The 14,926-nt window shown below is 32.3% G+C and overlaps 2 protein-coding genes and 1 pseudogene across 2 annotated transcripts; all 3 read left to right on the top strand.

Moving 5' to 3' along the window:
* The first annotated feature begins 1,279 nt into the window (after positions 1-1,279).
* Positions 1,280-2,618, top strand: LOC111309848 (caffeoylshikimate esterase-like). Its single transcript, XM_022908852.2, has one exon. It carries the CDS (start codon positions 1,387-1,389, stop codon positions 2,512-2,514), a length of 1,128 nt encoding a protein of 375 aa, XP_022764587.2. The 5' UTR covers positions 1,280-1,386; the 3' UTR covers positions 2,515-2,618.
* Positions 2,619-3,710: 1,092 nt separating this feature from the next.
* LOC111309538 (WPP domain associated protein) lies at positions 3,711-7,782 on the top strand. The gene is made up of 4 exons (XM_089748657.1): positions 3,711-5,547; positions 5,722-6,900; positions 7,109-7,235; positions 7,383-7,782. Exons 1-4 carry the CDS (start codon positions 4,034-4,036, stop codon positions 7,686-7,688), a joined length of 3,126 nt encoding a protein of 1,041 aa, XP_089604783.1. The 5' UTR covers positions 3,711-4,033; the 3' UTR covers positions 7,689-7,782.
* A 101-nt stretch (positions 7,783-7,883) lies between these two features.
* On the top strand, positions 7,884-13,406 carry LOC149513396 (protein disulfide isomerase-like 1-4; annotated as a pseudogene).
* Positions 13,407-14,926: the final 1,520 nt, after the last annotated feature.

Genomic DNA, 14,926 nt, shown 5'->3' with positions numbered 1-14,926 from the left:
TCGCTGGCATAACCTTTGGAATAACCAACAATTATTGTTATGGTATGGTGCCTGGCCGTCCTTGGGACCATTGCTTGATGGCAAGAAAACTACCTCCATTAGCAAATGGTAGATGCAAGAACCATGAAAGGTTAGTTGCCCTCGCCAACTACGCCTCTTGTTCAATAACAACTTCAAACCACCTCTCTTTTTGCTAAACTTAAATGCACACACTTTCCAACTTTGTATTCCTTTTTTTTTTTTAACATAGGTTTAATCTCTACAAAATAAAAATTTAAAACAATTTAAGCTATTTAAGAACTACTTAAATTCAACTTGATAAATATTTTAAATTTAATTTATTTGTTGCCGAGTTGAATTTAAGTTTAAATTTATTGAATAATGAATTGAGTTCGAATTTTATAAATAATAACATTTTAATTTAAATGATTCACAAGTTTTATAAAAAAATTTTAATATTATATAAATATAATATAATATTTATTTACATGTTTATAAAATTTAATTTAACTTTTTATTTCAAGTTAAAGCTGAAGTTGAATCTTGAACTCTGTATAAATTAATAATAATAGAGGTTTGAGTTAGGTTTGAATATTTTCAAATTAAGATAAAGCATCAAAAAAAAATTATTAAACTTGAATTTAATATTATATCAACTTAATTCAATTTTATTATTCTTCTAAACAAAGAAAGTTAGCAATATTTCAATTATCCATATAACCCTTTAAGCTAACAACACTATTATTAGAAGAACTACTTGAATTTGGAACACTCATGTATATCTATTTTATTAATTAAGGCTCTTACAAATGTTTTAATTTTTTGTTAATTTGTTTTTAATTTATATATATAAATTAAAAAAAAAATTCATTAAAATTTTTTAATTTTTAACATATTTTTAGCCTTGACTTTTATATATTTAATTCAAAAAATTCACATGTCTGACTTTTTTTGAATTTATAATTCATGATTTTTAAAACTTTGATCATCGTATAAATCATTTGAATTGTTAACATGTCTTTTTCCCTTTTTTTTATTAAGAAAAAAAATGCTTTAAATAAACTTTGGATACTTTCAAGAAATCTAATTCATTACTCTATAATTATCTTTTCTTTTAGGAATAATCGATTTCTTTTAATTTTATTCAACGAAATTTATAACTAATTAAATTTGTATTGCAGTTGATCAAGAATTAATGTTTTTAATTTAAAATTTTAAACATGTACTTTTGCGATCCTAAATTTAAATATAGAAAAAAAAATGAAATGACCGAAGGATTCTTCAATAAAATTCTGGTTTCCAACTTTCCATACGTGATATAATAAAGAATCACAATCATTACATGCGTGTCATAGAGCCTGTGTGCATGATAAAGAATAGCACATAATGCACCAGATCACACTTCCCTTTCAAGATAAATATCCTTCAACGCTCAACGGAATCTTGCACTCAAAACTTCTTGGAATTATCTTCACATTCCTGCGCATTTTAGCAAAAATGGCCCGGCATCCGATTGCTGAAGCCAACGAGAAGAGCCCCTTCGGCAGCTTAACTCCCGACGAGTTCTATGACCGCCACTCGGTTAGTCACTCCTCCGAGTTCATCACCAACGCGCGCGGCCTCAAGCTCTTCACCCAGTGGTGGACCCCACTCAACACTCCAATCTCAGGAATCGTAGCTGTTGTCCACGGATTTACCGGTGAGTCGAGCTGGTTCCTTCAACTCACCTCTGTTCTTTTCGCCAAATCGGGATTCGCCACTTGTGCGATCGATCACCAGGGTCACGGCTTCTCCGAAGGCCTTGACGGACTCGATACTCACATCCCAAACATTGATGGCGTTATCGACGATTGTATTCAGTTCTTTGACTCTTTCCGTGCCCGTCACGCGCTGCATTTACCGGCGTTTTTGTACTCGGAATCGCTTGGCGGAGCCATCGCGCTTTATATCTCGCTCAGACAAAAAGGCGCGTGGGATGGCTTGGTTCTCAACGGCGCAATGTGCGGGATAAGCGCTAAATTCAAGCCTCCATGGCCGTTGGAACATTTTTTATTCATAGTCGCCAAGCTTATCCCAACCTGGCGAGTGGTTCCTACGCGCGGGTCTATACCAGATGTTTCATTTAAAGAACCGTGGAAGAGGCAGTTGGCAATGTCCAGTCCAAGGAGAACGATGGCGAGGCCACGCGCCGCCACTGCATACGAGCTCATTAGGATATGCAACGATTTGCAAGGGAGGTTCGAGGAAGTGGATGTTCCGTTGCTTATTGTGCACGGTGGTGATGACGTTGTGTGTGATCTAGCTTGCGTGGAGGATCTTTATAAACGCGCTGCCAGCGTGGACAAGACGTTGAGGATTCATCCAGGGATGTGGCACCAATTGGTTGGGGAGCCGGAGGAGAGTGTCGAGTTGGTGTTTGGGGAAATGGTGGAGTGGCTTAAGAGTAGAGCCTCACGCGCCGCCGAGGCAAAGAGTGTTGGTGATTCAGGTTCCGCTGTTGGCACTGGTAGCTGATAGTTGGGTGGTTAATTAGTTGTGTAACTCAGGGTGGACCAATGTAAGCTTGCCATGTCCTAAGCAAATTTAATGACATTAAAAGCACCTTTTGTATTGGACAATCCTTCACAGAGTGCTTACTTGGATGCGTGGTTGACATTGGATGCGGATGCGGTGAAAAAAAAAAAAAGATTCGAATAGAGTTTTTTTATTTGATTTAAATTAAATTAAAATATTAAATATATATATTAAATTTAAATGAAATTGTAAAAAATTAAAAAAAATTTTAATTGAATCAAATTATATGTTTTTATTAATTTGTATTTATTTTAAATTTTTGTAAAATAAAAATAATTATTTTTATATAAATTAAATTTCTTTATTAAAATAATATATAAAAAATAAATTAAATTTAAAAATTAAAAATTAAAAATTTTTTTCACTTTTTCTTGTTACATAGGTAAACTTATAAACTTGTTAGCTTACATACTAATAGTTTTTAGCCAAATAATAATGTAGTTTGGGCCTATAAAAAGAAAAAGTAGTATTGTAATTTGAAACTAGAATCTTTATTTGATATAGGCAAGATTTGTTAAAAAAGTTTACAAAATTTATGTTCAAAGAAATCATTGACCAAATTTCTCACTTCCGAGAGGTTGGAATTAATGTTAGGTGTCCCACGTCAAATGTATGCAAATTAAAGCTATAAGAAATGGATTAGTTATAGCATTTATTAAAAAGCAATTCAAATTGAATACAAACCATTGCCATTAAAATAATGTCACATCAAGTGGATGGGCAAAGTTAATACATGTTTGAAAAAAAAAAAGGTATATCTAAATATTTCATATATAATATAAAAGTAGTATGATTTAAAATTTTAATAAAAATTATATAAATTTAATAAAAATAAAAAATATATTTTGTGTTTAATTTATAAATACAAATTATGATATAATAATTTTTATATTTTATGTATGTTTACACATAACTTGGTATTGAGAAAAGCTATTTTTCTATTCTTAAAGTTATTTATAAGGATGTTTAGGCACATTCATGCTGATTTTCTTGGTTTAACTTTTTTTAGTAAGGATCCAAGAAATTTGTGTGAGTAAATTTGGAGTATTTCAATGGCCTTTTAGTCCAAATATTTGGAGTACACCCACTTGTCAACTTAATTAAGATTGTGTTTGTGTATTCATAAAAAAAAAAGAAAAAAAAAAGATATGTTTGTGTAAGTTTTGACTAAGTTTGTGAAGAATGTATGGACAATGTCACATTATTGAATCGGTCAGTTAGATCATCCACTTTCCAAGGAAAGAAAAGAATGAAGAACTAAACCTTAGAACTGACATTTCAATTTTTTATCTTATTGATTGAACAAATCATTGTATCATTTCAATGCCCTTTTTCGATTTCTTTTTTTAATTACTTTACTTTCTTCTGTTAGATTGAATAGTTGTTTACATAGGAATTCCAGCAAAAGAACTTGCATGTTTCAGTCAATTTTGTAACGGGAAGTCATATTCAAGGTGAAATGGAGCATATTTTCAATCTGATCGAAGTGGATACTTCTAATAGTAGGATCAAAGTTTCCATAACTGAATCAACAATGATGCAGATTCTGCACAATGCAATGGACAAAGCATATCGAAAAGTTAAGTCAAAAAATGGGGCTCTTGAACGCTTGAATGAGATATCAAAATTCTATGAATTAGCAGTGCTGCAATTAGAAGGGTGCTTGAAGTTTGTTCAAGAAGAAACAGACAACTATTTTCTTGATAGCAGCCATGAATTTTTGCTTGAGGACTTAACAGAAATTCGAGACCGCCTTCAAGGACGCCTCAGGGAAGTAGAGCTGGCTATATCGGACAAAGATAAAGAGTTATTGGAGAGACTAGGGAATGAGTTGAAGCTGAAGAAAGCATTGGAGATCAGTGAAAAAGAATTGGATTCTTTGCATGCTGACCTTAAATTGGAACAAAGGAAGAGCGAGGGCATTGAGGAGTTCTTTCTTGGCAACCAAGCAAGCATTGAAAACGGAGATAGAGAAGGCGAATTCTGCGAGTTAAAGAATTCAGTTGATCAGCAGGTATGGAACATTCAACAACAGCTTGAGCCTAACTATCGACTTAGAGAAGAAGAAAGAAGTCAAGGGATCGACAACAAGAAAATCGAGCAGATGGGATCAGATATTAGCATTTTAAAGGAGACTCTTGATCTTGCCTTTTGTAAGATGCAGAATGCAGTTTTCTTATCTGAGCTTGGGCCAATAGAGCATCAATGGATGTGGAACATAGAGAGAGGTATAGCGGCCATTGTGATTAAAGGATCTTTGAAAGATTTTCAAGAGAATTTTGAAAAGGAAGTTAAGAAGATAGAGATGCGGGTCTCAGATGGCTTGAGAAAGCATTTAGCTGATGTGATCAGGGACATGATTTGCCTCAACCATGAGCTTGAGCTTCTTAATAATCAAGATGAGGTTCAATTGAAAAGTTTAAAAGCTAAGGGTTCTCTAAAAGAAAAAGGCAGATGTTTACCAGAAACTCGAAGTTTTGGCAATTCCAGCAATGTCTCCTTGAAGGTTGAAGAAGCAAATACAATCAAGCAGCCCCGCAATGCTGATTCAGAAGATGATGCAAGTCATTTTGTTGCAAAGATGATAAAGAATCATGAGTCCATAATCCGTAAAAAAAGTGAAGAGCTTACTTTGTTGACGCGAGACCTTCTTCCGGAGAAAGCATGTCCACCCCTCTGGAAAGAAAAGGATTCTGTCAATCCGAAAAGAAGGATTCAAGAAGTTATTGGGTGTTTGGAGAGTTTGATAAATTGGAATCCTGGTATTGCTGATGATATTTTTGGTGACACTAGGTATGATTATGAGGTGGAAAAGCATCCTGAGGTGATGTTATTTACAGATGATCAGATGGATATAGAGAAATCAGGCATTGACAGTATGGAAGAAGTATGGGCAAAAGTGAATAAAACCTCAGTTTCTCAAGCTGGAAATGAAGAGCCATACACAGAAATGAGGACGCTGAAACAAGAAATGGAAGATGCAAATCTGCAAACTGTGATGATGGAAGAGACTTATTTAACTCTTTTCAAAAGTTTGGTTGATGAATTTCATACTGAGATGCTTAATCATCACATGCATTGCCTAATAAAAGAAGGTATGTATGAAAAATTTATTGAGGAAATAAATGATGAGTGGAATGAGAAAACTGAAAGTGACAGAACTGAAGTGCAAAGCAGAGAAGAGAGATATGATACCGTGTTCACAAAGGCAATGAAAGATCTTGATGCTGCTCATAACTCCATTGCAGCACATTATCAGAATGCAAATGCTGAAAGTAAATGTTTTCAAGACCCAAACTTTATAAGTGGCTTAGGTAATTTGGAGGGTATGTTAAAGGATGATGTTTACACATTCCTCTTACAGGAAACACTCAGGGAATGGAATGAGAGTATAGAAAGTTTCAAGTCTTTAAGTTCTCTAGGGGAGGAACTATGTTTCATTGTCTTTGGTGAAACTGTTAGAGATATTATGAACACGGCCAATTATGCATTAAGCAAACTGCAAGAGATCAAAGTTCATGACAGTTTCAATTATGACTTCCAATTCAGCATCAATTTTTTTGAAAGTGCAGCAATGTCGATCAAGGATGATGTTTGTAACGTGTTTCTCGCTGAGATGATCAAGGAATTGGAGATGAAAATATATGCTTTTAGTATTGAGAGTCTCATCAGGGAAGAGGTGCTCCAATCCGTCATTGTTGAGGCTGTGAAAGAAGCTGATAACTGGAATCAAGACAGAAGTTCAAACAACTTGTTCTCTATTGACAACTTAAGAACAAGCCTAAGGGAAAATGGGAAAGAGAATTTGACATTAACATTAGATAGACTAGTGAAATTCATGGAAGAGGAGGAAGCTCTGATACAAGGTGCCTGTTCTGAAATAAAGCAACAGAAGATGCGCCTTGACCTTGTTGGTTCCGTGTTTGACGAGTTGGATGAACATGAGCATTTTCAGAGATTATTTACAAATGAGCAAAACAGTTCTAATTCAGCCTATAGCAAACTTGGGAAAGTTTTACAGCAGTTAGACTATGGTAAGGTACTATTGAGTGAGTTTGGATTCCAACTAGGCGTATCAGTTGGCAATTCAGAATGGCATCACAAAGAAATGACTCCACTTATTGCCACCAGGCATTGCAGGAAGCCCTCTATTCACCAAACAAAAGATATTGAGGAGGCGAAAATGAATATATATGAATCTCTGTTAATCCCAATCCAGGAGTTATCGCGGACATTGAAGAGTTTCAAGTATGGATCATGTACAAGATTAGGAAGGCATATTTTGAGGTACTTAATTTCGCGTATAAACTTCAATTGCTCGCTGATGTTGCTTTTTTAGTTGAAAAGGTCTTCATGATCTTTTTTTAACACATGTATAATCACTGATCAAAGCATTCTGAGATCATACTGTTATGATTTGTCTTTATTCCTTTGCTAAAAATTTACTGATAAAAGTACAGATTCTCGGAATATACAATGGATGTCATAGCACCTTTATGGACTAAGCTAAGTACCATGCAATGGCTATTTGCAGGTTGGATGAAATAAAGCTTCAGCTAGATTTACTTGTTGAACTCACTGCCTCACTCAGCCAAAAGGAATCACTTTACAGGAAGGCTTTTATTAGGAGATGTGAGAATCTCCAAATGGCTGAAACTGAGGTGCTGAACTACACTCATCATCATCATCTTTAGCAATATTTTCCTGACTAATGAATTGGTTTCGGGTTCTCAATTCAACTTCAGTTTGCAAAGTTCTTATTTCAATACACTGTTTATACATATATATATATATATATATATATATAGGTGGATCTTCTTGGTGATCAAGTGGATCAACTTCAAGGAGTACTTAAGAAGATCTATATGGCACTGCATCGACATTCACCAGTGTTGCAGCAGTATTTTGAGGTGTTTAGCATTCAATTTCCTTGTGCAATCACCTGTCTTTCTTTGGGACAACCTGGTTTTGATGTTGCTGTTTTTTTTTTTCTTGCAGGTCTCAGAAATGTTGAAGCTAATAGAGAAAGAAATAGGAGGAAGATGAGATCAATACCATTAATTTTTTTCCTCCTCTTTTCCCTTCGTTTTTGTCTTCTGAAAGAACATATATAGATCACACATTATGCAAAATATAAAGTAGCTTATGATATCAAATCAGAGACAAAAACCATCTATTTTAAAGTTTGTAAACTTCAATCATGGAAAGGGCTAACATTCAAGCTGAATACCCTTTTTTGAAGTGAGTTTGTTGCCAAATATTCTTTTGTTTTATAAATTCAGTATAGGAAATAGAGAAAAATTTTCAAAATGGCAACTGATAATTTGAAGGTGATATCAGAAGATGCTGGAGCAGTTACTTAAAGATACATTGCTGCATCCACTGTGGCATAGGTTTTATAGGCTGCAACACTCCATAAATTTTAACTTGAGATGTATTAAAAGATTTCCAAGATAAATATTCAGAATTGCTTTTGTCATTTAAAAAAGCAGGGCGAAGCCTATCCGGATAGGATAATCGGAAGCGTTAAGATTAAATCCAATCTTTATAAGAGTTCATCTTTTAAGAAAGGTGAATGAATCATTTAAATTAAATTAAATTTCATCCTCTCATATCAGCATTGCTTTAATCTAAATAAAAGTTAAATGCAAGTTTTTTTTTTTTTGTTGACAAATGTCTTTAACATATAAATGGATTGAGAATATTTAAGTTAACAATTTAGATATTTTGATGAGAATGAATATTTTTTTTTTCAATATATTAATGAGATTAAATTATTAAAATCTTTGAATATTTGTTAAATGCTTTTAATTTTACAGGATAATTAATGGTATTGAATTATCGTATTATATAGTAATTTTTATCAAACTTTTTAGTATACTCTTAAATTGTCTTGATGTTATTGACTTTTATGAAATTTAAGAAAATAATTTTGACTTTAATGTATTTTATATTAAAATTTAAATTTTTTTTATAAAATTAAATTTTATGATTTTTAATATTAAAAAAAAAAATTTTAAAATATAATATAAGAGTTTTAAATATTTAAAAAAGGAAAAAGAAATAATTTTGTTACATCTTTAAAAAAAAAATGGACAGAGAGAATATTGATATTCAATAATTATCAAATTTAAATAAGTGATACTGATAGTATTTGAGAAGATCAAATAATTTTTTTTTATTTCCTAGGTTATTAATAGGTTTGAATTACTTGTTCAATGTTGTTAATGGGATTAAATTATTAAGAGTAGATAATTTTTTTGTAATATTTCAAAATTGTTGATGAGATTTAAATTTCAATAAAATATATAGATTATTGTCATATCAAAATGTCACGTAAGCAAAATAAAAAATTATGTCGCCAATTAATGGTTAAATCAATATTTTGAACAGAAAAAATTGAACAAAGATTAAACTAAAGTTATTAAATTAAAATAATATAAAAATTACATTTGTATGAATTATAATAAAACAAAAATTAAATTTCAAATTTTAACAAAATACAAAAATGACATAATTTCACATTTTTTATAATACAATGGGAGATATTCTTATATTTCGTCTAAATTTAATCTCCTATATCCCATATGATGAGCCTGAATTAATCCATTATCAAGATTTTATTTTTAAACTTTAATTGAAGAAAAAGAACTCTTTTATTCACCAATGAATTAAATTTTTTTTATAAAATAAAGGTAATTAATTATGATTCAAATTTTTTATAATTTATAAAAAAATTATTATTAACTAATAATTTAATATTTATTTGTTTGTTTATTTAAACTTGCCCCTCCTTAGCTGTAGTAGTCCGCCTCCCTCCCCTAAAAAGTTAGTTCTTCATCAATACTGCATGCACTGCCTGTCTTCGACCCTTAAAAGAAAAATGTCTACTACAAGAAATATTCTTCTCCTCTTTTCAATCCTTCTGATAACCTTAGCCATCTTTTCATTGCGTTCTCAATCTCACCATCCATCACTACTTGAAAGCTCTACCATGCTAATCTTAAACAAGTGGTTCTACCTGCAGGCATTTTGCTCAAATTCAGCCACGAAGAAACCATAGATTTCACTGATTTCAATCCTCAGGAATCACATGTTAAGTCACCTGTTATTCATGGTGATGATCACAAAGATTGGGTGGAACTATTGAAAGGAAAGAATTTCAGCAGTTTCATAGCTGAGAACAAGTATGTGATGGTTCTTTTCTATGCCCCTTGGTGCTATTGGAGTAAACGACTGGCCCCCGAATTTGCAGCAGCTGCTCTACTTTGTTGAAGGGTGAGGTTGCTTTGGCTAAAGTTGATGCTACCATGGAAACTGAGTTGGCTGCGAAGTACAGAGTTTCTGGATATCCCACAATGTTTTTGCTTGTGGGAAGAGATCGAAAGCCTTATTACCATGACAGAACCACGTATATGTTAAGGTTTTTGTTGGATTTTGTTTCAAGAATTCTCTGTTTGTTTTGATGATCAGAATTGGTCTTAGCAATCATATCATATTCTTCTGGTTTTTATTCAAAATATTCACACAATTTCTTCTCCCCTAAATTCTGATATTTTTATTAAGTCCTATTATTAGCAAAAGTGTTTTAAAAAATGTAAATATATATATATATATATATTTTTTTTTTTTGAGCTGGATAAGGAGTAGTATTGGTGTTGTGAATGTAACAGAAAAGGATGATGCAAAGCGTATTTTGGCTATGGATTCTACAAAGGTTGTGGGATTCTTTGACACTTTAGAGGTACTAAAAGACACTGTTTGGTTTTTGAGCAATGATGAATTTCACTACATTTCCTTCACAATTTTCATGAACCCTAAATTGATTCAAGGAGCTTGACATTGCAATATCTCAATGATCCCACAATGATCTCATTCTTACATATGATTCAAACCGCTTTGCTTGTCCAATCATTAGATTCCATTTCCTATGTTATTGACAGGGTCCAGAAACTGAGAAGCTCGCTGCAGCTTCAAAACTGGAACCTGACATCAACTTCTATCAAGCTGCTTGCCCTGAAGTTGCAAAGATATTCTACATTGACCCACAAATCAAACGCCCAGCTTTGGTCATGCTGAAAAAGGAGGCTGAAGATTTGAGCCACTTTGGTTGATCATTCTTGGCTTCTTAAACAGTTTTAGGACTCCCAAAATGTTCATTGTCTTCAGATGGTTCATTCACCAGATTGGCAATACCAGACTTTGTGTCCATCAATAAACCGCCTTTGGTTACCACTTTTACTGAATAAAGTGCTTCATGGATTTTTCAAAGTCCAAGAAAACAGGTAAATACCTTATAACTATTTTCTTATCCCCAACATTCCATTGTGGTTGGTTTTAACATCTCTAAAAACCTTTTTATCAGTTATGGCTTTTGGACACTAAAAGTGAATCAAAGAATCAAAATTTGAAGAAGCATCGAAAGCACTTGGACAAGAGGTAACAATAACATTTCATCGATGGACTGCATACTTTACATGCATGTGTGTATGTTTGTAAGCTTGATTAAATCCATTTAAGTGGAGAAACTATAGGAGTTTCCCTGCAGATTCTCTTTGAGTATGCGGAAATAAGTCATGATGATATAGGGAGATGACTCGCATCTCAATTTGCATTAACTGGAGATGCTCCAAGAGTGAGTTTGATTTGTTCATCCCTTATACAGCTACCACCTCTAATCCAACAAAGGAAAAAAAAGAAAAAGGGAAAATTGTTTTGTCTCTTATAATATTAGTTCTTACGGTAAGTAGTTGATTTGCCTGTCAGCAGGTTATAGCCACCAGTAGAAATGGTAAAACATATGTATTCAATGGTGATATAACCTCAAGCACAATCAAGGTTTGAATCTGTATCCTCCCCAACACATTTAGCTTTATTTATTGCTAGGTTTCTTCATTCCTTTTGCATTGTAGGCATTGAAGATTCATGATATGTGCTCACAGTCCAATTCTGTCTTCTCTATTCTTTTTTTGGTAGTCATTTGGAGAGGATTTCTTGGATGACAAGCTTCCTAATTACTGGCTCGAATCTGATTCCAGAAGCAAATCCTTAGATTTCACACACGTTCTGATGCCTCCGATCCAACGTCCTTTCCACATGTGGCTTAGGAATTTGCAAAAGGAGATTGTGTTTTCTTCTCCATAAGCCAAATATTATATGTTCTTATAACCCTGGTTTTTATTGAAATCCTGTAAGAAAAAAGAATCAATAAACTAGAAGAAGCTTTGGTGTTCCATTAGTTGGTATGCATTGGATGTCCTTGAAGGTTTGAGAATGTCAACACTGAACATGGTTTAATTATATTGTAGTATTAAACTTTCAACCATTCTCCTGATGCTGCTAAAGCCTAAATTTGAAATTGAAACTGAATGTATGGTGTTTCAATTCTTATGGTTGGAGGCAATCTATTTATATACCTATATAGAATTGTCATGAGATTATCAAATATAGAAGCTTCATGATCGAAGATTTGATTCTAAACACAAAAGAATCCAAACGTGAAGAGTTTATATTGGAGAAGTCGAATGGTCGTATAAGCGAGTCGACTGTCCATGGTTTAAAGAAGAAAAGAAAGCTTTTATTGAGAAAATACTCTTGGGAAGTCGAATGACAGCTGAGAGAAGTCTGATTTTCCCGCTTGGAAAAGACCTCACCTTCATAAATACAGTAAGGAAGTCAAATGCCCTCCACAGGGAAGTCCACTTCCATGTCTAAAAAATGTTTCCGGGCAGTCGGATGCCCGAACAAGACATTCAACTTCCCTAGTTCGAAAAAGTGTGCTTCTTGAAGAACGAAGAATGGTATTTCTTGTAATCAAATGTATTCACTCATAAGGGTTCTTTCACGATGAATAATTACATATGTAATTATTAAGAAAGGAGTGATTCTTGATCGAAGGAAGTAATGGTTGATTGAAACAACCCAATCAAAAGGTCACAACCCTTGGATACAATCTTTATAAATAGAGATGTTTGAAACACATTTGTACACTTTCAAGAATTCTGAAACCATTCTCTTCTTTCTCTCATTCACTATCAAATAAGAGCAAGTGTCTTTAACATTATTTGCTGCAAAAAAACCTTGTTTAATGCAAGGTATTTTTATCTCACATCAAAGATATTTAGTGGTTTGATACCACTATTGTAAAGTTATTTCAAATAAGACTTTATTATATCTTAGAGACATTTTTTTTATCACTTTTGCATACAATAACTGCTAGCAATGAAATAAACCTTAAAAAAAGTAACATTTGGAGCATGTCTTGAAACCATTTTCTTTCCACATTGAAGGTTTCATCTTTAGTCCAAGACAAAGCTTAAAAGAAAGACTACATCCAGCACTCGAGTGGGAGTGTACATTGTCAACTGCAAGTAGTGTATTGCAAGATTCCTACTACACCTATTTGATTTTTTTTTTTTTTGGGTGCTTACATCTATTTGATTTTATAGCTACAAAATATTCTTATTTGAACACTTTTTTTATCGATTGATTTTCTAGTAATCCCACCTTATCAATTTTATAGAAGATGCAGATTTTTTGGGGGTTTATTGAGATTTAATCCGTCTTCAGGTTGATGAATTTCCTACACTTCTTTTTTTCCCAGCTGGGAATAGGAGTTCTGAGCCAGTAAGCTACAGATTTCAATTTCAATAAGTTTTCATTATTTTCATTTAGCTTAAAAGCAGATTAATTATGCAAATATTGCATACTACTACTTATATCTTTCGCTTTTACAGGTCACTGAAGACACCGATAGAACAGTAGTTGCGTTCTACAAATTAATTCCTGAGGGAACATGCATCAATCCCTTTCAAACTCCAGAAATCGACTGAAAACATTGAAGCAATCTGATTCAGCTGATGACCAAAAGATCAGCAATGGCATGAATATGAAGGATGAATCATAATGTTTTTACGTGAACTTTTGGACATTAATTGTCATTACCATTTAGATGGACATTGTTCTCTTTTTCTATGAACAATTTCCTGTTCCTGTAAAACCTGTCTTCTCTTTCAAAAACAAAATTTCAGGCTTTTATGATGATTGAGGAGTACAATTGTGACATTGCCCCGTAAAAGTACATCATATTCATAAGAACGAAAGTGGATGCCACAAAAAAAAAAAAAAACCAGTTAATTCATTCCGCTAGACAGAAAGAACTTTTAGATTTGAGCATCAAATGATCCCTCATTGATGCTATCCAAAATGTAAACTTGAGCGATGCCAAACTAGAAAACTGCATATGTGGTTTAACTTGGGATTGGACCAGCCTATTTGTCTAGAATAATATAAAGTCATTCAACTTCTAGCAGTGTGAAACTTCTTGCTGGTATCCAATGCAAAAAGGACCGCCTTTGGATTTGTTCTTTAGCAATAAAGTTGAAAGACTTTCTATAATATATTGGCAGCAGAATGTTAAATGCACTTAAAAGGAGTTGTGTCGTGAAGTATAACCATCTTACTGAATAATTTAGGGATAAAAAAGTTCTCTTATGTTGAATAATTTAGGGATAAGAAAGTAGTCCATTAATTATGCATAATTATGTAAGTAATTTAGAAAATGATTTATAAACATATAAAACGATGTCATAAATGAAAAATATTCCTGAATTCTCTCTCAATTTCTCTTTTTTTTTTTTTTGATCTCTTACTCTGCTTTTTTCTAATCTAATCTTTTCTCTTTCCATTTGGTATTTGAATAAGTTCATCACAAGTCAAGAACTAAGTAGCAAATAAGGTACAATTACGCACCATAGAGCCTTGAATTTATTCAAGATGTTAATTAATGATTGCTATGAAAAAAAACACATTTTTATTGTGTTTTATTATTTAATTTTATTCATCAAATACATTTTTCTCAAGAAAAAAAAAATTGGGTATAAAAAATGTCACAATTTGGGATAAAATAAAAAAGAATTGCAGGTGTTTGGTTTTGAATTTTTTACATATTAAATTTTTTTTAAAATAATTATATAAATTAAAAAAATTATCAAATATATTGATACTGAAATTTTTTAACTCCAAAATTAAAATGATAACACATATTTTTTTATATATTTAAAAAAATTAATTTTAAAAAATAAGACATGTGTCACTATTTTATTTTATTTATAAAATTAAAAAATTTCACTATCAATGTATCAAATAATTTTTTTTATAAATTAACTTAATTAAATTTTAAATTAAAAAAAATTATTTAGTATACAAAATGATTGGACATATTATACCTTGAATGAAGGAGAAAAGCTAATGTTTTTAAAGAAATTAAAGACCATTGTTTTAATTTTACCCCTTCATTCTTTCTTGGGTTAATTCAAATAGATGAACTTGACCAATGCCGCCACTAAAAAAA

Source organism: Durio zibethinus, chromosome 19 (genome assembly GCF_047325235.1).
Source record: "Durio zibethinus cultivar Kanyao isolate XHJ-2024 chromosome 19, ASM4732523v1, whole genome shotgun sequence".
NCBI classification, from domain to species: domain Eukaryota; kingdom Viridiplantae; phylum Streptophyta; class Magnoliopsida; order Malvales; family Malvaceae; genus Durio; species Durio zibethinus.
This window is presented reverse-complemented; position numbering and strand designations above follow the sequence as displayed.

Coding starts and splice junctions, on each gene's coding strand:
- LOC111309538 (XM_089748657.1), top strand. CDS start 4,034: ATGGAGCATATTTTCAATCTGATCGAAGTGGATACTTCTAATAGTAGG. Junction 6,901..7,108: donor AACTTCAATTGCTCGCTGAT/GTTGCTTTTTTA, acceptor GGCTATTTGCAG/GTTGGATGAAATAAAGCTTC. Junction 7,236..7,382: donor TCCAAATGGCTGAAACTGAG/GTGCTGAACTAC, acceptor ATATATATATAG/GTGGATCTTCTTGGTGATCA.
- LOC111309848 (XM_022908852.2), top strand. CDS start 1,387: ATGCACCAGATCACACTTCCCTTTCAAGATAAATATCCTTCAACGCTC.